The sequence below is a fragment of the Numida meleagris genome, chromosome Z (assembly GCF_002078875.1).
Source record: "Numida meleagris isolate 19003 breed g44 Domestic line chromosome Z, NumMel1.0, whole genome shotgun sequence".
Taxonomy (NCBI): domain Eukaryota; kingdom Metazoa; phylum Chordata; class Aves; order Galliformes; family Numididae; genus Numida; species Numida meleagris.
The window spans coordinates 16,357,556-16,378,356 of NC_034438.1; the positions used below are offsets into that span (position 1 = coordinate 16,357,556).

The 20,801-nt window shown below is 35.9% G+C and overlaps 1 protein-coding gene across 1 annotated transcript in view; it reads left to right on the forward strand.

Moving 5' to 3' along the window:
- NDUFS4 (NADH:ubiquinone oxidoreductase subunit S4) overlaps positions 1-20,801 on the forward strand; it is a 46,695-nt gene that overhangs the window by 17,313 nt on the left and 8,581 nt on the right. The window contains exon 2 of the mRNA XM_021380736.1: positions 3,722-3,800. Within this exon, the coding sequence (XP_021236411.1) occupies positions 3,722-3,800 (79 nt within the window). The remainder of the gene's footprint in view (positions 1-3,721; positions 3,801-20,801) is intronic.

Here is a 20,801-nt window from a genome sequence, read left to right on the forward strand (position 1 = left end):
CAGAGGTGAGAAGAAAGGAGAATCATAGGAGGATGGAATAGTAAAAAGTATGTTTTATACTTAAGCAATTCAGTCTGTAAGAGAAGTTTTCTAAAGGTTTGGGATATATGTAGGCAGAGTCAAGTATTAATTGGGAATCTTGTGAGAATTGCTTTATTGTTGCGGACAGAATAAAAGGTTGAGATGGAGTAGTCACTTCAGTTATTTAGATCATATGTTCATTAAATTTAAAGATTAAGTAAGCGTTGACAAGACTGTATGACTGATTTGTGAGGGTAAATGTGTGTGTTGATATGATACTTCCGGTTGTAGGAGTTTGAAAAGAGAGTGTTATGGGAAAGAGGTTTCCTTCCTCAGTTTAGTGTCTGGCATAAGGGAAACTGTGCAAGGAAACTTGGTGAAAATTAAGTAAGTTTTCTGGGAAACAGTAACTTTTTAAATTTTTAAATACTAATATTTCAGATTGCACAGTATTTTCAAGTTGCTGATGTTTCTAGGCTCCAGCATACTTTCCAATGAGATGAAACAAATGGTAGTACCAAGAGTCTGTCATCTTTGAAGCAAAGCTGGTGTTTTATATATCCTATACAGAGTCCTCCATGAACTTATGCCTCAAATTCCTAGTCTAGTCCAAATACCTGTTTTCAAACAATTTTCAGTTAAAAAGTTCTTAAAGAAAATTCCACCTCCCTTTAATCACGACCTGGGCAGAAGGCTGCATATTGAAGGGAAGAAGGTTGCTAATTCCAGGGGCAGAGAGCTTTTTCTAAAGTGGTGAAAAGGAGGAGAAATTGACTTAGCAAAAACTGTCTGTCTGCCTTTGAAGAAGCGAGCTAAAACATCATGAAGAGCTGTAAGGTGGGATGCCTTCCAATTTATCCCATCTGACTGATATCTTGTGCAAAAAACTTAACTCATCCTGTGTGCAGTGTAGAGACATCTCAGAGAAAGATTCTGTCCACTTTTAATCTGGTGGGATTTTTACGAATACGTACGTGTTCTTCTCTCTCAGCTTTAATGGTAGGAAATTTTTATTTTTTCTGCAAAGGCAGAAATTTCCAAAATGAGCAATCACCTGAGTAAAAAGTATGTCAGATGGCATAATGCTGAGTGGAAATAATTTTGGAAGGGCATGGCATTTATGCTTTTTAGAACTGCTAAATGCTTTTTCATATTAAAAAGCTGGCTCAAACTCAATTTGAAATTTTGTTCAAATTGCATTTATATTACAAAGAAAATGTGTTCTTCTCATCAGCATAATTACTCCAATCCTGGCACACTCAAACACATTACGTCTTCCTCAGACCTTTTCATAGAGCAAGTTTCTGAAAGCTTCCTGATATATATCAAATTTTTTTCATTTGAGTTCTCTACAATTTGATTGTGTGGTTTGATATCTTTCTTTGGCCACATATTAAGTGATATAGTGAATACCACATCATATAGTGTTCTAGAATAATTATGAAAGCTATTTTGATACTAAAATTCCTGAGGAGATAAGGAGATAAACTTTTTTTTTCCTTTTTTTTTTTGTACTTCTCAGCTACTTCCTTCTGGAAGTTAAGTGTTGAGCTCCTGTTTTAGGATAACTTCTTGCTTGCATCTAAAAGCATCTTTACAGCATATTGCAGTATTATTGTATCCTTTTTTATGACTTACTTGCTTGATATGTGCAAACTAAAAAATGAAAGCTATGTTTAGCCAGAAGTTCTCTGGAACAGAGATTTTGAGGTAACAGAATAGTTATCATCTGGATGTGACATTCTTGCATTCCTTGGCTTCCTCAGAAACTTTGCTTTGTTCTTCTAAATACCCTTAGAAGCAGTTTTTGTCATTTCAAATACATGTGTTGGTCCATGTCGCAAAGTTGTGTGATTCTATACACTTTATTTGTTGAGTTCAGTTTTCATGACATAGAGACTTTTTTTTGTCATTACTGGAAAATTAGAGGTAATTTAGTAGCATGTATTCTACTTTAGGCATATATATTGGTGGGAATCTGCATTTGAATTATCACTGAACTGAACTTGTTTTATAATATTATTGTGACTTACTTTATAGTCACTAATTTCAAATTCCTTTCTAGTGTAGGTTTTGCCTCCTCAAAACTTTGCCAAGCCAATATTGTCTGAAATTTGAATGCTCATTTAGTTAACATGCTACATCCAATGCAGCTATTCTCTTCTACATAGCATTGTAGTTGTTGTTTCCAGTTGATTGTGTTCGTATTTTCAAATGTGGCACTGAAGGACATGGTTCAGTGATGGGACTTGGTATGCCAGGTTGCTGGTTGGACTTCATGATCTTGAAGGTCTTTTCCATCCTGGGTTGTTCTACGAATCTGTGAAATGTGTAGTCACCAGAATCCACAAGAATTGGAGAAAGATTTAAAAATGGAAGACATGGGTAGTTGCGTGCATCACAGGGACTCTAACCTTGGCTATACCTTCCATGTTCTCATGTCTTAGTAATATTCTTTGTAAGGTATGCTGTTGTAATTCTACAGGTTTTCAGTGACTGCATGCTATTTATCCCTCTATCCTTTTAAAGTATTATCTGTTCAACAATTACAGTATACTTGGAGGTGGAGATTATGTTTGTTAGTGTTGCAGATTTTCTGAGAGTCTTGGAATTCTGATTTAAAAGCTGTTCAATTTTTTAAGACAGTTGTGGATGATTTCCTGAAAAGATAGTAGTGTTAAATCACTGGAAGTAAATTTGTAAGCATCCCAGAGGCAAAATCTAAAAGTTCTCTTGCATCTGCAAGTATGTCTGGCTTCCCAAGTTGAGTAATCTTCTGAAGAACAGTTGAAACTTAAGTGGCTTAGCCCCTGGTTAGTTGTTTGTATTCCTGCACTTTTGTGCCTCATCTGTTTAAAATGACCTTAATTAAACATGAAGCACACTACTAGCTCGGAGAATTGTGCTTTCTGGCTTGCTTCACATGCTGTTACATTGTTTTGCCAAAAGATGATTTGCACTCAAAAGGCCCAATCCTGACATCAGTGACATAATGCAAATTAACAGCAAATTCTGTTTCTTAATTCAGTGATGTGGGATTGGATTCCATGTTTCCATCTGTACCTTGCAGGTTTAGCAGTTATGCAGAAAGATTGATCATATTTCCTGGAAGCTAATAAATTGGCCTGTACTGATTTAGGAATGTGGCAAAATGGTTATTAACTTTGCCCACTCAAAGACAGAAAATTTTGTTTGAATTATCAGCTTAGAGTCTTTGTTCTGCATGTTGATTTTTCTTTTTGCTTTAAAAAAAAAGTTAATGTTCTGGTTTGAAGTATAGAACTGGAGCTTTCCCATTACAAATAGATTTAGGATTTTTTTCCTCTGATGCCATCATTTTAAGGATCAGAGTTCCAGAATACTTGCAGCAGCCTTGTATTTTTCTGTCTATTCGTGACAAACCAGCTACTGTACATTCATATAGAGCAGTACAGTCCTTGCCACTGGCAGTCTCTCTGTGACAGAGAGCCTGTAGGCTGACATAAAGTGCAGCCTGTTGTGAACTGCTAAGTGGGAGTCTGCCAAAAACTCAGCAGACAGAACTAATTGGGGAGAAAAAGGATTTTTGTGCCCTCATCTCTCGCTCTTCAATTTTTTTTACAAGACGGATATTGTTAAAGTAACTTGTTTATGTAAGATTTGTCTGCCTCTATTTTCTCATTGCATGAATCATTTTTTAACTTCAAGTCTTGCACCGCAGGTCACTGAGCACTTCCACATGGCGGCTGGCACAGGACCAAACTCGAGACACGCAACTCATCACAGTTGATGAAAAATTGGTAAGGGTTTTCTACTGCATACTGCTATGATACAGCCTTCAGGGTTATTTCTACACAATAGGCATTCAGTGTGGTATTCTGTGCTCTTCTAGGAAAGCCATACAAATGCTAGCTACAAAGCAAAAATCCTTCATACATTTTTTAAAAGGCAGCATGAGTAAAACAAGTATGTGAAGGAAATATGGCATTCCAAGTATTAAGCAATATAAAGTGATGAGTACCTTGTTTATTATTACATTGTGGTCAAGGATCAGTATGAGCTGTAATTTATATCAAGTTTTCTGTTTTGGAAATCTGAGTATTCTTCTGTGTAGTAGAATCATACAGAATTTGCCAGCTTCCTAAAATTATCTTAATTGCGGCCCATATTACAAAATAGTGTGCATAAAGAAGCGTGCAAGGTTATTGTTACTATGTACATATATTCTAGCTTTTGAATATGCATGAAGGTTGGATTACAACTAGGAACAAACGCATAACATTCTTCTGCTAATCAGTAGCAGATCAGAAATTTGGCAATCTTTTCTTGTAAGTTCTTCCATAATGTGTGGTCTGTTACTCTAGATGCAACCTGACACTTATGTTTACATTATTCAATAGTATAATTTTTGTAAGACTTCTGGAGGGAATGCGTCACAGCAGAAGCATGCTTTTCATTGGTTTTCATATCACTTTTGAATCTTCAGGAAAAAAAAAAAATTCCCATCATATATACCAGACAGTTCATATTGTATCTGCTAGCTTGTAACCCTGAAGCTATGTTAACTACTTACAAACAAAAGAAATATTTGGGATTTGTATTTATAAATGGAATATTTGTACTGATAACTACAAGTTGAGACAGCTGAAGGTTAACAGATTATTAGAAAAAATGCACCTAGTTTGACAACTACACAGGACTTTTATTTCTCATAGTTTGTAATATAGATTTAGCAATAATAAATTTTTACCTGTCTGTAGATACTGTTTTTTGGTAATTTTTTTTCTGAATTTAAAAATTTATAACATCATTCTGGGTTCAAAAATAAGGGAAAAAATAATACTGTGTTTTAGCAGGGATGGTTATCTTGCTAATCTAATTGCATAACGTGGAATTCAGGAAGTTTCATTTAACGTACAGAAGTTCATGAGTCACTGCGTAAATAAGATGCACCAAGTCAGTAGACCTGCATTTCCCTAGACATTTTATAAATTCAGTTTGATTATTGTAACACTGTTCTTTAATGTATAAAAAAATATAAATAGAATATTTATAATACCTGAATTTACAGCATCAGATTTCCCTGTTGTGACCTCCAGTGATGAATACGTAGATCTGAAAGAGGCTGCAGTGCAAAGACAGACCCACAAAATAGATACTCTTTTATCTTTCATTTTATAGTTATGTGTACATTATCCTAAGTTAGGGTTTTGCATTACCCTGTCTGTCTAGCTATTAAAGTTTATCCTTACCGTTGAGTTAAAATGATACTACTTTGAAATGCAACTGTTCTGTTCTCTCAGTATGAGTGTAAATGAATTGTAAATGCCATGGTTGTTTCTAACATCTCTGTATGTTCTTATCAAGTTGAATGCACTCATAGTCGTTGGGATGTTTTTGAGATCTGATGTTAGTAGCCATTGGATCATTTTATTCAAGTCCACTGTTTGCTTCTCAGCTGTAGAAACATGTAAACTAAATGATCATTTTATCCTCAGCTATTTTGAATATTAGATTAAATGTCAGATTAAAGAGTATTTTCCTATAATAATGTGCACATAGGTACACATTCTAGATGCGAAAATATTTTCCCCCATATTCTTGTTGGGTCTGAAACAAAACGATATCAAATTAGAGTAAAATTTCTAAAGTTTCGTTTGTATATTTATATATGTTTTCGAAGAATTATTCCTACTGCCATAAAAAGTCCAGTAATTGATAATAGAGCTATATATCCCATTAGAAAGAAGGGCCTTCTTTGTGAAGTTTAATGTGGTTTTCACCTTTTTCAGGGTTTTCAGAATTTCTCTAGACATGCATTAAACCTTGTGAATAAATCGAGTGCTGTATTAATACATTCGAGATTTTTGCGGTATATTTCCTAATTTTAGGTAGGATTACTTCCAACATATTACAAGTAATTTAATTGGTAATTTTTCAAATGATGTTACAAGGCATAATAAAACTTCTATTTCTCTGCAAGTTGTGATTAAACAATATTCCAGAAGTCAATACTTAATATTTAATTTAAAAAAAAAAAACCCTCATTTTTCTTACTGCCAGATATAGGCATCTATATTTGGAAGTCATTAAGTTATATTTCGATGAATTTGTTGGCCTTTTCATATAGATATGTGTACATATTTTAAGTCTGACATCACCTTACAGGTAGTTTTTATGTATCAGAAAGAAGATGCAGGAATGGGAAGAAAATGCAATATGGTTCTCCATTTGCTGTATTCCTTTTGTCACTCATATTTTGAAACTGATCTCTGTGAGTTGATGATTTCAAGGCTAATTCAGAGAAACATTGTGGCTATTAAAAACTTCTAATTGGTTATTGTAATTGAGTCTATTTTCAGTACCTCTGTGGACTTCATATTCCTACGTGAGCGTACACTTAACTAGAACCTGATCGACAGGAATTCCTTTGAATTACCTGGAATCATGTTTGAATCCAAAAGAAACAAAATATTCCTTGTCTTGGAGAACACAAATGACATAGAAGGGGGAAAAGTATCATAACGTTGAGTTACTAAGCAGTAGTCATTTGTCTTCGTACTGCAGCACAGCATGTGTTGAATACGATAGAAAAATTAGTTCCATCGAAATAGTGAAAAATGAATGTGATACAAATATAGGATTACTGATATTGGAAAAAAGTGGGATTTCTAAATACTATATGCTTGGCTTATATGGAACACGTTCAAAAACTAATGTTTTTGTCTCCATTACTAGTCATTTTCTGCAAGCGTTGAATAAAATAAATTTAACAAGCAGTTAAATCCAAATAGCGTAATACAAATTGAACAAAGGTAAACAAAAATACAGGTCTTGCATCATATTTTGAATCTCTGGCCACCAATTAGGTCATATTCCAAGAGTCTGGACAAATAGCTGGGTGAAAAGTAGTCTCTCAAGACTCTACTTGCATTAGGAAATTTAGGCTATGGAGGACAAAGGCTGTCAGCAGCAAATTTCCCTCAGGTAGTGTTCCAAACAGTTTAACTGTTTGCATGAATTAAGTAACATGATTTCCGTGTTGATTATATCAGGCTGTGGTAGTTTTGCTTAAAATCGAGTTCAAGATTGAAAAAAAAAAAAAAAAAAAAATTAATTTTTTGGTTTATTTGTGACTCTGTTATTAGTCAACATAAATAAATTACCTGTGAATTTTCAAATAAAATGTATAGAGTTGCAATAAAAAACTTGATCATGACTCTCTACTAGACCTTTACAAGACCTCTCTTAGTAGAGAGAAGTACCCCTCATTTCACAGTCGTGTCTTATTCTTGTCATCGGTTTTTGGCAGTATGTACATTTGTGAACAACTGTTGTCAAGAGTGAAGTACAAGTAGAACTCACAAAGAATTGCATCCACTGCCATCAAACCAGTCTGATCGATTAGTTTCACAACAAGGTCAAATACCTAGTTTTATGGTTTTGTTGCTCTCTTTTATGTTTTAATAAAAAACATCAAAAATTAAAATAAATTTTGTATCTTTATATACTTTATTATGTGTTTTATGTGGACTACTCTGAAAGTAATGCCTCCTATTTTACGATGTTGGCCTGCAATGTAAGAGGCAGATGTTGGTGGTATGGCAGTAGAGGCTGAACCTTCCTGCCAGTATTCCATTACATTTTGCTGCTGTGGAGCAGATGGCAGCAGGGGGGCAGTCTGACAAAATGGTGTCTGACATGGAAGTGCACATGAAGCAAAGGTGTGTCATTGAACTCCTCCATGTGGAAAAAATGGCACCCACTAACATTCATTGACACTTGCTGAACATTGATGGAGGCCTAACAGTGGATGTGAGCACAGTGAGGTGGTGGGTGGTGTGTTTCAGCAGTGGTGACAGTGGGTCACCTCTGCTGCTGCAGATTTTTATGAGCGTGGCATGTAGGCTCTTGTTCTTTGCTGGCAAAAATGCACAGCTAACGATGGTGACAGTGTTGAAAAATAGTGTTTTGTAGCTGAGAATTTGCTCTATCGAATAGTGTTATTGTGCTCTTTGTATCTTTTGTTTCCATGGAAGTAAATAGAAGGCATTACTTTTGGAATAATCTACATATATGTGGCCCAGGACAATTCCTCTTCACTCATTGTTGCCCACGCAACCCAAAAGATTGGTCACCTGTGGCCTAGACACTTCTGTGAAACCTGGTGTCTGCAGTTGTAGGTGCCGTATCAAATTACCCCCGAGTATTTACCACTAAACTTTTCTATAGTGGTTAAATGATACCAATATTAGAATAATATTTCAAAATTAGAACTTGCAGAAAATAACCATTGCATCTCAATAGCAGAATGTTTCACCAGTAACATACAGTCTGTGGCTCAGAACAAAAATGAATGCAAAGAGCAGTTGAAGAGTTCGGTCACTTGGGAAATTCTAGAATTGTTGTGGAACAGTGGTTAAGGATCAGCTGTTAGTTGCGGCTGTGTTAGATGTTTATATTTTGTATAAGGCCAAGATGAGATAGAATGGATTGCTGCACAGAGTTAAGCATTCAAAAAAGAATGCTATCAAGTGCAATAGAAATGGTACAAAAGTGTTTGTGAAGCATGGCAGGTATGTATAGGGACAGGCTGTGTTACAGGCATGACAGGCTAACTGAGGTAATGCAATTGACACTTCAGCTGCTGTCCTAAAATTGTTTTTTTTTCTATACTGTGGTTTTTTTCAGCCTTCCAATACTTGAAGGGAGCTTATTAACAGGAGGTGGTATGACTGTTTACATGGGTGGATGATGATAGGACAAGTGGGAATGGTTTTAAACTACGACAGGGGAGATTTAGGTTAAATATTAGGAGGGAGTTTTTCACACAGAGGGTGGTGACACTTGGGAACAGGTTGCCCAAGGAGGCTGTAGATGCCCCATCCTTGGAGGCATTCAAAGCCAGGCTGGATGTGGCTCTGGGCAGCCTATCTAGTGGTTGGTGACCCTGCACACAGCACAGAGGGGCTGAAACTAGATGATCGTTATGGTCCTTTTCAACCCAGGCCATTCTATGATTCTGTGTCTTATTATTGAAGATCAGTAGAGGGCCAATTTCCTTCTGGTTGTAGACAGACTTCTACGTAACAGTCGTTGAAGATACCATGTGTGTCACAGTATACATTAAATTTGGTGCGGAAAATATGACCACTTTTTCAGAGCTCAGGAATTCATACTTTTCAGACTGTGTTCAAGAGGATTGTCAGTGCTGCATACTACAGCAGCCTGGGCCAAAGCAGATTAATAACTGCTGTGAAATGTGGATCAGGAGTCTTAGTGGCTTCCTCTTGGCTGTCCATAGGTAACAGTTAGTGTCTGTTGTGTTTACTATGGGATAATCCAGGAGTAGCAGTGTATCAGTAGGATTCTCGGAATGCAAACTCTTTGGGAAAAAAAGCATGCACGGACATTCAGTAGCCAGTTACAGAAATACTTAGGTTCATTTTTGTGCAAGTCTGCATTATTAGCAATCGTCACACAGTGTTTTCTGGATAAAACCATGTTGTACAACTTCATCCAAATCCCAGTGTTGGATGAAGATTGGAAAATAGTGAAATTTTACATTCTTAATTTGAACAGAGATGTGTGGACTTACGTATATATTATAATAAACAGAGATAATACTGCAGCTTAAAATAAAATATACAAACAAGTGAAAAATAGCCTGGAATGATGAAACTTCTTCATGTATCAGTCTGATTGTCTACAGTGCTATGAAACAGGACATAGCAAATAAAACTTCAGCATGCTTTGCAAAGTGTGATCATTCCCAGCAGCGTTTCCCAAGAACCAAGAGTATATGCTATGCTTTACTCTGAAAAACAATACAGTAATGTGTCGTAAAATTAAGTGTGAAACAGTGTGACATTCCATTTGAAGACTGCTTATAGGAGCTGTTTTTGCAACTCAGTGAAGAGGAATACTTGGCAAAGTATGCATTTATTAAAGACAGGCTTACTATATTTTCTTTTCTTGAAACTACTGTTCAGCCAAGAATTCTCCAAGCATTACAACTGTGTTAGTTAATAAGGATATAGTGGATGTTCTGGTTTTTTTGTGTTTTTTTTTTTTTTTTACATATTGTTAACCCCTTACAGGTTATTCCTTAAGAGAGAGTTCAAGCTGTTCCTAAAGCGTTTTAATAGGATAAACAATTTAGAATAATCTTTTCTTCATTTAGTCTGCTCTAACTGCAGTATTTATTCAACTGGTTACAGTAACGAATTCAGTTTAGGACAGCGTTCCTCTTTAGGTGAGGAATGTAGCAAAGAGAATTTTATGTGCCTTGTACTTATGGCTCTGTGATGTGGGTGGCAAAGTTTGATTCAAAGAATAGGTACCTTAACAGCAATCTCTATGGGTTTCAGATGGAGATACCACTATTATCACCCTTTTCCTGTTTTCTTCTTCCCTCAAACTTCTTTCTTGTAGGCTGTATTCCTTCTGTTTGTTTTTTTCCTCGATTAGATCAACAGCTTCCATTAAGTTGTATTCTGGGAGTATTTCAGAAGTAATGCATTCTTTCAGTACAAGTGAAATATTCAAGAGAAAGCTAAATGTTCACAGATAATAATACAGATGCATCTGCTTGAATTACAAATATTTAATTTAAGTGTGGACTTGCATTGAATTAAATACTCAAGCACTTTTATTATAGTCACTGCTAGTTTGTGTGCCTGAGATCTTTATTGCAAAACATAATCTTTAAAAACATTGCAATTTTTTTTTTCTTCCCTGGGAAGATTAACAATGCTACTCTGGGCAGAAAAAAAAAAAAACCTTGGATGTCAAGCTGTTGATATGACATTTAATATTTAAAGGTTTTAATAGTTCTGAAGAGGGTAATAATTTTCATTTCATGTACACCATAGTGGTGTACCAGAGTAATGTATTTATTTCTAAACATTGATAGTCAGTTTAAATAACATGGCAGTTTCTTTTGTAGTTTTGACTGGCAGTTGGATTTGGTCTTGAGTACAGTACAAGCTCAGGTGTGTGTAGCTATGGATAATGTAGCTTTTTACATGTTTTCAGCACTGCTAATTCACTATGTTTTGCTGTTTGGCAATTAAATCCTTCTTCCATTAGAATATTCTAGCTCAGTTCAGTCTATAGTGCTTGCCACAACTCCTTTTTTAAGCAGTTATAGTTTGATGAAGATTGCAGTGGTTTAGAAAACCTGGTTGGCTAGATACCAATAGACAGCTTTCTGTAAGAATGTCTGCAGGCAACAATTTACTTCCTTAGATGAAGAAAGCTCCTGTGCCTTTAAACAGAGAAGCTAAGGAAATTCTAATCAAATTTGCTGTCTTTTAAGAGCAGTGAGTACTGCTATATGAGTAAACTGCAGCTTGATTTGTTTATTTTTTCATTTTAGATAACTATATTTTGCAGATAGCCCAGAACTCAGGGTAATCCATAGTGACCCAAGTGATCCCTAGTTATATCAGTGTGCTGCAATTACATCCTCATCACTATATAGGTATACTTCTTTTTAGGATAGGGTAAATGATTTGGATTTCATCCTGAGTGCCTTTTCTTTGGGTGCATGGTAGTGCTATCTCTGTTGAGTATTGAAAGGAGTGTCTGAGATTGAAGTTACACAACCTCCTAACATCTCGAGTGTCTGTTTTGTCTGGACTTCCTTCGTGCAGCATTCTTGTGCAGAAATTTCAAGGCTTTAGTCTGGGAGCACTGTGTCAAAGAATATTGCTCTTTGAAGGGTATGCAGAAAGTTTTTTTTGTTTCATTACATAGTATTTTATTTTCTATCAAAGAATACTCATTCTGAAGAGCTTGCTACAATGGCTGTTCAGAACAAATTAAGGGAGTATTGTGCCATGTTTAGTTTGTGTGGTTTCCAACAGGTTATTCAAGTTGCAAATGCTTGTTTGGTTTTCTAAGACCAAATATGTAAGCAGTGTTTCTAATCTGCTTGTAAGAACAAAAGTAAGCTGTTGATATAGTCTAGTAATCAAGAGGAGGAAAGCAGTAACTTCATTTTTGGACCTGTTTTGTTAAGTAGTTTTGCTTTTCAAAGACTAGGTCATCTTTTCATGTTCTCACAAACAGTGCCGTTATTCCCAGCTTGTCTAGAATACTTAAATAGTAGCCCGTTATGAAATATTTGGTAAATAACATGAATTCTTTTTGTCTTGCGAGGAATAGCAATTTGGTAAAGAATTCTGAAATCTTGTGCCTCTAAGCACACCAATTTACTGAAGAGCTAATAATTCTAAATGGAAAAAAAAAAGTAAGATTTCCACCCTAAAATTTTGAGGTTTTATTACTAACAGCATTAAAAAGGAAAGAAGGACAGAAAGACAGAAACAAGCCCTCCCAGAGCCATTGTTTTTCTGTTCGCTAAAATGTCTCTTTCTGCATTTGTGTAGTAGATCCAAGTTTAGGTAGATAAGACACAAGTCCTGCTTACTATCTGAGGAAGTCCTACTTGCAGACTTGAAAGCTGTTTCTAGTTGTGAAGTTCTAGCTGAATTGCTTTTAAGTCAGAAGGAAAAAGTTTTCCATGTCTGGAAGGGAAAGCTGCATCCCTGTAATCCTGTGGGAATCCTAGAGCATCTTGAGCATGCTGCAGGAGAGGTTGGTGCTTCTTCAGTACTTATTTCTACTCAGATGATCAATGATGAAATAGAAGGAGATGGTCTCCAATTGTAGACAGCTTGTTAGGTGCTTTTGAACTGCTTTAGGGCTGCTTTCTCAAATCGGGAATGTTAAACTGTTGAGTGAGAACATGAACCATAGAGAAATGATCTAATGTTCAGACTACAGAGTTTTTTAATTTCATGTCTTGTGAAGCACTGTAGGGAAGTTTCTTGGTTTTCACATACTCAGTTCTATCCATTCCATAAAGCACATCTGTTTGCTTTTTGTGCAAAGGAACACCTCTGCTTGATAAGTAAATAACTTTTATCCTATTATTTAATAGCCTGAAGATTGGATTAAGAAATGAGAAGAACATGAATTACGAGGAATATCTACCAAGTGCTGACTAACAAAGCACTGACGAAGACGCGCAGAATTAATAGTGTATCTTTTTCTTGAGATGCAGTGATTATGTTGCAAATGTTAAAAATAAAAATTAAGAATATGATGAATGATTTGCGTTACCAGCTCATGAAGAAGCAGACAGTTTTTCTTTACAGACTTGTTCTGTATGTGTAGTCATGTAAAAAAACAAGTAACACTTTTTCTATGCAAGCCAGCATCATTATTATCCATCATGTATTTGAAAGTTTTCATAAAGTAATGTGTTAGCTAGACAGAGCCTTTTTAAAGATAAAATGTAGTCAGCACTCATATTTTATTCTTTATTGTTCTGGTTTTTATTTTTTCTTAGGGGAACACATTTTTGCCAGTTAAAGGAAAGCTGTAGTGCATCAAAATGAACCACTGAATTTGAATACCATGCTTTTTATCTTAATGACCGGTTTCTGTATTATATTAGAAGGTAGAAGACCATGATTTTCTGCCCTGTAAGTAACCTTAAAGGCTAAGACTTACATGCCTATGCACAAATTACAACAAACTTCTAGATAAAGCAACCTGAAAAAAGAGCTTGTAAAATAACAGTAACACATACTATTTACGATTCTGCTTTTTACACAGAGATTGTAGAAAGCTTCCATTTTAACCATACAGGTAGATTTAAAGAAACAGCTTTTGTCCAGTGGTATTCAGCCTCTTATTTATGGATTATGATTAAACAGTGGAAGCCCTATGAGCCCACCAGGAAATAATGAATCTGTTGCTGTTCGAAAAGATCGTTCTAAAACACATAGAAGGCTTAAGAGCTGTGTGCACTAATTAACAAAATATAGCGAACGTTTAAGCTGTTAATAGCCGCAGCATCCCTGATGCATAGACCTTCTTATGCGAACACTGCATAACAGTTCTCTATTGTGCATCTCTTTAACGAGGGTTGCTGTGTCCCTTCTTTTCGTGCTTCACTACCTGCTGTGTATGGAAATTGTGTACACTATTTAGCACCCCTTTCAACTTTTGAAGTCCATGCATATTACACAGAAGTATTACATCTTGCATTAGGGTAAGGAACAGCTTTTAACAGGTCTGGCTTCCTTCTAACTTCTTAAATGCAGCTTCTCAAAGCATGCACAAACAAGAGATCTCCTCTAAATTTGCATTTCTTGATTGGAGATTTGCTTTCTGTTTTTCTCCCCTGTGTCTCAAACCACTAGTTACTTTGTGACAAAGATCACAGAAATCACTTTAATTGTAAAGAAGGTGTAAAGAAAAGAGAACTTGCATCACAATGGAAGCAGGCATTGGCTTACATGAACTCAGGATTTCTGGATATTGTTCTTAGTAGCAGACTGTGCACTACTGTGACAGTATTGTCAGATTAAATTTTAAAACAGTAATTTTTGCTTCCTCCACGCAAACCTTTGATGAATAACTTTTTAAATAAAACCTGCGTAGTTTCTAAAATTTTAACCCTTCAAGTTAAATCCCCAGTAAGTGTTCCAAAACTACCTTTAAGGAGGGAGTAAATATGTAGTAGGAAGTGAAACAGAAGGAACACTGGAATGCACAATAACGGAATTCTTTTAAAATTTTTAGGTATTCTGTGCCCTAGCTACCAGCCCAGGCAGACGGCTGGCTAATTAAATTAAATCACCATAGCTGTTTCATACACTGTAGTGATGTTGTTTACAGCTTCACTGTAAGGAATTTCACTGGAGTTATCAAGTCTTAAAATTTTGACATGCATCTGAATTTGAACTCAGCAGCTCAAGTCTTAAGGTATTTGCTGTCCAGATTATGAATTGGCTCAGTAAAAGCCCAGGTTCACAACAGCAATTGCAGTGCTTACTTGTAAGTAGTGCCCCAGTTCACTGTCAGCCTTTGAATGCTGTGCTCTCTTGAATCTTTTGTGTCTTGAACAGATAAGGGAGCTTTTCCACAAAATTGTGAGAATGTATGCCAACCATACATCTTGCACAAATCAGACCACTTCCCCTCCACACAGAAGTGCAGATAACTTTTAGTGAATGTTAAAAGTAAGGACTTCACTGAAACAGCTTTGGAAGCACACAAATAATACAGAAAATATTCCCAGTGTCCCTGGATTGCTGGCTGGGGCTTTTAATGTCTGTGATTTAAACTACTTTTTATATACTGGAAGGCATTCTAAATGCAAGTAAACTAAGACAGCCTCTCCTTTAATTTGAAAGCTTATGGTCTAAAAATGCTGTTGTTCTCTTATTCTGAACTACTTGGTATTTTGCCCTGTTCTTAATTTGAGGATTGTGAAGCTTTAAAAAATTGTTGACCATGGAAGCAAGGTATTTTTAAATACCTTACAGACAATGACAAAAAGCAAGCCAATCACTTGTGTGTTTATCTGCTGAAGATTTACTTACATACGCTTTGAATGAATTCTAGATAGTATGTGCTATGTGAAACTTACTGTGTTGTAAGAAAAAGTAGTTTACAGTGTCTGCTATAAATAATTGAGAGGCTTTTCTTCCCTGTTGTTCCAGATAAGCACTTTGTTTATAATTTTTTCAATCTGAAGAATGTCGTGACCACTTTGAAGTCTCAGATCACTACTAGACGCAACATCTATTTTTATAAAATACATTATTTTTCCCGTTTTCTTCTCCTGACCAACCCTGCTTCCTTCCATTTAATAGTGATTTTCTTAATTTTTATCAAACTGTGAAATCATACACTTTGTTTCTTTTTTCTTTAATTTCACGACATTTATGCAGACAGTATTCCCAAAACTAAGAGGTACAGTTACAGGAAAAAATACAGTAAGTAGGATTTTTCTTGTCTTGCTCTTTGACTCTTCCTTGACAGAAGAAAACTATACTGAGCATGCAATACCTGTCTGTGCAGAAAGTGGGACTTACGTGTTTTGAATGCTTTATTTTAAAGTTTCAAAATGTTGTTTGCCTGTCCATCAAAAGTACAGACTGAATGGTAGGCATTTTTTGCATGTTTGTCATGCATTATGGTTTGCCAAGAAACTACCTCTCTGTGTTGAGGTTTGTTGGAGAATCAGGAAGATGGAAAATCTTATAGTTTAGTTTTTATTTTAGGCATTTTGGTTTAAACTCACAAAAACACAACTCAGCTTCTTTTGCTGTAAATTTTAGCATTAATCACTTTTATAAATACAATTTTTCTGTGACTTGCTGGGGACAAATGCATACGGGCAATTTGGGAGTACAAATGCATACGGGCAATTCAGAGTACAAATAGTGTTTCAAGAATTGAAAGATTGGTTGGGGAGGGGGAAGTTTTCTGCTTACTATAGTGAAGTAACATTTGTACAAAGCAGCTGTGATTTTTGGATCTCCAACTGTCTATGCCTGCTTTCTCTTTCATCTTGTTCTCTGAGCAATTCCAAGTGACAGTGACTTAATGGTGGTGTATGGGATGTGGTACGCCATGATTTTCAACCAGCATGAAGTAATACTGGGCACATAAAATACTGAGCAATATGAGTGAGCTTTTGTGCGATGGAACGACAGGGACTTTCTCAAGGAGGTTGTGTGACAGCAGCAAAATTTGGCCATCAAGTCTGTTAAAGTAGCAGCTCCTTGGTTGTGAAGTGCAAGCTGATGAGCAGTTTGCTGAAGCTGACAGTACTTGCAGATGGACTGTTCTGGGTGCTGACACCTCCTTTCCACTTATGGTGATTCCATTAATGTGATAATATCTGTTTCCATTAGTACCAGTTTCATATCTTTTTCTCTATACCCAATTTCTCTTTAGGGTTTTCTGCACAACTGCCTATGGAAAGAGATGTTCTTCAAATAGAAGCTTTCTTGCTGGCATCATTATTGTTATTGAATCCTGTCTCATGTTTACAGTGGTTGGTTTTCTGTTTTTTAAATATGTTTCTTTCACTCCTTTTCTGAGATCTTTTATTGATCTGCAGCACAATTAGATGGGGGAACACATTTTAGGTACCACATGTCGTTCACAGATTACTGTGATAATGCAAAAAGGTTATGAAGCCTGAAAGAAAACAGTATTCTGTGTGATACAGACTTTCTCAAGGGCAAAGACACTTTTTTTCCCCTTCTTATGTCTGTAGCTGTTAGATAAATGTTGTCTGACAGTGTTGAGTTCATTCTGCTCCATTTTTCCATTCACAATTTCCATAGTAGACTTTGTACTCTTGTACTTACTTCAGAAATACTGTAGTGGAGTGCAGAAATGTGTTGTCATCCTGACTTCCAGCTGAAGCAGATGAGCCCACTAAATAAAAAGCTTCATTCACAGCAGCTATTTGGTGGCTTTTATGCAAGCCAATCTGTGCTTTGGTATCGCAGATCCTACAGAAAGTATACTGCAACATGAATTTGTAGCCAGACCATACACTCAGGCCAGTAAAACAGGTTGGGGATGGAAAAGCAAGCAAGCTGCTGTGGACTCTCATAAAGTACAGAAAATTTCTCCTTTCCCTCTTTTCTAACAAGTGTAAACTCCTGAGGTTAAGTAGGTGGGGCAACCGGAAGTAATTACTAAGGCCAGTGGCATTTTTGCGGTTTAATAAAGGCAGAAGCTAATTATTCAGTTTTTATTTAAGTGAAATGATGCCAAAAAGGAGGTTCCTGCAGAGCAGCTGCACTCCTTCAGTGTTACCCTAATTTACCACAGACACAACTGTCACAAACAGAACTTTTAAATTTGATATATAGCCACGAAAGTAAGGAGCCTTTTGTCTGGAGTGCATGCAGAAGAAGTCCTTTATACAAATCAACCAGCAGATGACGGACAATGATGAAAATTTGATTCTTTGAAGTCATAATGGTCATTGAAATGTGTGAAATTCTGGTATTGAAAAGGGAGCGCCTAGCAAGTCTCTAAATCCTGGGTGGTTGCGGGAAGCTTGCTGGGAGGTTTTTCTGTGTTTTGACACCAACTTCCCATTGCTTGTTCCCTGTTTCCTTTATTAAAAAAAAAAAAAGAAAAAAAAAAAGAGGGATGCTAAACAGTAGATAGTTGATAGTGGTTATGAACACTTTCTGCCAATGCACGGAGAGAAATGTCAGAGTTGGAATATGACACCTTTCTGGACACCTGACTCACCCATTCAAAAATACTTCATTTTAGAAATATTTTCAATGATTTTATCTTTTTCCTTGAACTAGAGAGTTCAGTTTCTTTTTTTTTCTTTTTTTTTTATGGTGGTGTTACCAGTGTCGAACTTGTTAAGGAAGTACTCCTTTCCTTTGAATGTCAGATTTATGCTGAATCCCATTTTCATTGATGCTACACCTGTGTACCAATTTTTCTTCCTCCTGCATAGCACTTCCACCATTTCTTTTTACTCCTTCCAGAGCAGTTCTTCCATCATGACCAGAGTTTTTAAATAGCATAATTTTTAATAAAGACACAAAGTCCTCATGGTTTGTTGGTAGTTGGATGCTAGATGCAATTTGTTCTGCTTAAAAAAGTGTTTGATTTTCCCAACTTATTTGAAGAACTGAAATGTCATTCATGGATATTAAGAATTTACTATTAAAAAAAAAAGTATGGAAGTATATTACCAAAAACAGAATGGTCATAATCAGTCTTTTTGATGATAGCCCAGATTAAAAATGTGAAATGGGGTTGTTAATTTTTAGTAAAAGAAAAGCTATACAGTTCAAATCTCATCTTTTATGTTGTCAACTTATTATTTAGAATTTGTAATGCTGAACACCTCACTAATATTTTAATATGCTAATAGAGCAAAATTCAGTAAGGAACACTTTGAAAAAAAGATAGTAGTGTGAAACTAGCTGTCAAAAACATCTTTGTTTTGGAAAGTTGGTTCACAGGTAGTTTCAGTGAGAACTTGAACTCAGAACAAAGCTCTGAAGACACAGTAGAGAGTTCAACCCAGTGCAGCACAGTTCTTTTCAAGTATTATATTGTTTTAATAGAATCTTGGAGCGGGAGCTTTAGCCCATTGAAATGTCGCTTAAAGGACAGGTTCTTCTGTCACTAGCTAGAGCTGTGTGGATGAAATGATCACAATAGAGTGTTGTAATGCATTTTAAAAGTGTGAGAAATCAGTTTGTCTAGACTAAGAGCGCGCCTACAGGGAATAGGAATTTTAGAGCTTCTGTGCTCTTTAGGTGTCAAGTATGTGATAGATGCCAAGCCTTTTTATTCCATATCTTTGGCAACAGCTCAGCTATGCTACAGTACCTTACATGTCTACAGCAAGCAAAAACAGTGATTTTATGTCAGGACAACTTGGGCTTCAGAAACCAGAAACTCATTGTCCTAACAACTGTCTGTTCAATTGCCAGCTTTAATATGGGGAATATATCAATAAACAATTGCTAGATTCCCAGAAGGCATGGAAACTTCAGCTACAATGAATCAAAGTGTGAAGAGCCAGCATCGCTATGTAGATATTTTAGTTTCTCAAAGTAGACAGGTTTAGTTTCCACCTTGAAAATAATTTTTATGGGACGAATCTGATATTATTGGTAAAATAACTGATTTGGAGCCAGACAAGTGCCCAAAAGACATGTCTTGTAGGGATTTGGGATTTATTTGGGTTTGGGCTTTGTTCTCATACGGATGAACAAGGCATTTTTTTACAGCATTTACCTCATACATATTGTACTTGCTGGTTTTTCGTAAACAGTTTTTAAAGTGTTCTGTATGTACTAATATGTAGGTTTTTTATGGTTTTGTAGCTTGAAAGCTTCAAAAGATGAAATGAAATACATCCGTAATGCTAGTTAATACAGTATTTTATTTTAATCCCAGAGAATTCTAGGCCTCCAAATCTGAAACATAAAATTCATAATAGACATAAAAGTTGCTGAGAACTATGAGAGGAAAAAATATGTTTATTTTGTGCTATTTCCAAGCTTGAAAATTTGGGTGTATTTGGGGATAACAAGAAAACAGTTTTGCACGTAGCAAAATCCAGATTACTTCAAAGGGGAAAATAAAATTACACGAGAATAACGTAAAATGTTCTCAACTGAGACATGTTTGTTAAAATATGGATTTCAAGAGTAATACAGCAGTCCAGGCTTATAAACACATTGAAGTCCCACAAAACTTTTACTGCATTAAAAAAAATAATAAAGCACTTTGCCAATTCAAATAAGAAAACTTGAAGCTATTTCCTTCTTAAACTCTGGTTCAAGCTTCAGCAGTTAGAAATGCCAGCCTGTCTGTCAGGAGGTGTTCTGTGTGTGTTGCAACATTTCAGTAAGTGGTAGTTTTTCATATCATTGCTAGACTCCTGTTAAAAATAAAAATGACTTGATCCTAATGAAAGCATTTGTTATAGAATTGTTAAGATATTTGGACAGTTGGCTTTTGGTAGCCTGTGTAGAAGATTTAGAATTTGAAAAATTAGTGTACGTGTTTGTTTTGCCTTCTTTTCTAATTGCAAATACAAATGAAATGCTTTAGGCATGCTCCCTGCTGTAGTTTTGAGGGACTGAGCTCTCAAGGTCTATTTTCTGAAGAACAGAAAAATATGAGTCTTGCCTCATTTCAAAGGATGATGCGGAATCATCACCAAGAGCTTTTAAGTTTGCCACAAAACAAAATCTCATAAATATAGTAGCTACAGACATGAAAAGCCGCAGTGTTTCCTTTAAACTTGTTAGCCTTTTCATGCAAGTCATGCCACTGCTGGTGAGATGAGTTCAATGTGCCCAACATTCTGTTAGGGTTTATTTGGAGTAACTACTTTACTACTTGTTTCTGGAGAGAGGGGGGGGAGGGAGGGAGACCAAGGAGCTCCCACTGGCCTTTTAAGTATGTAAGGAACAGGAGTA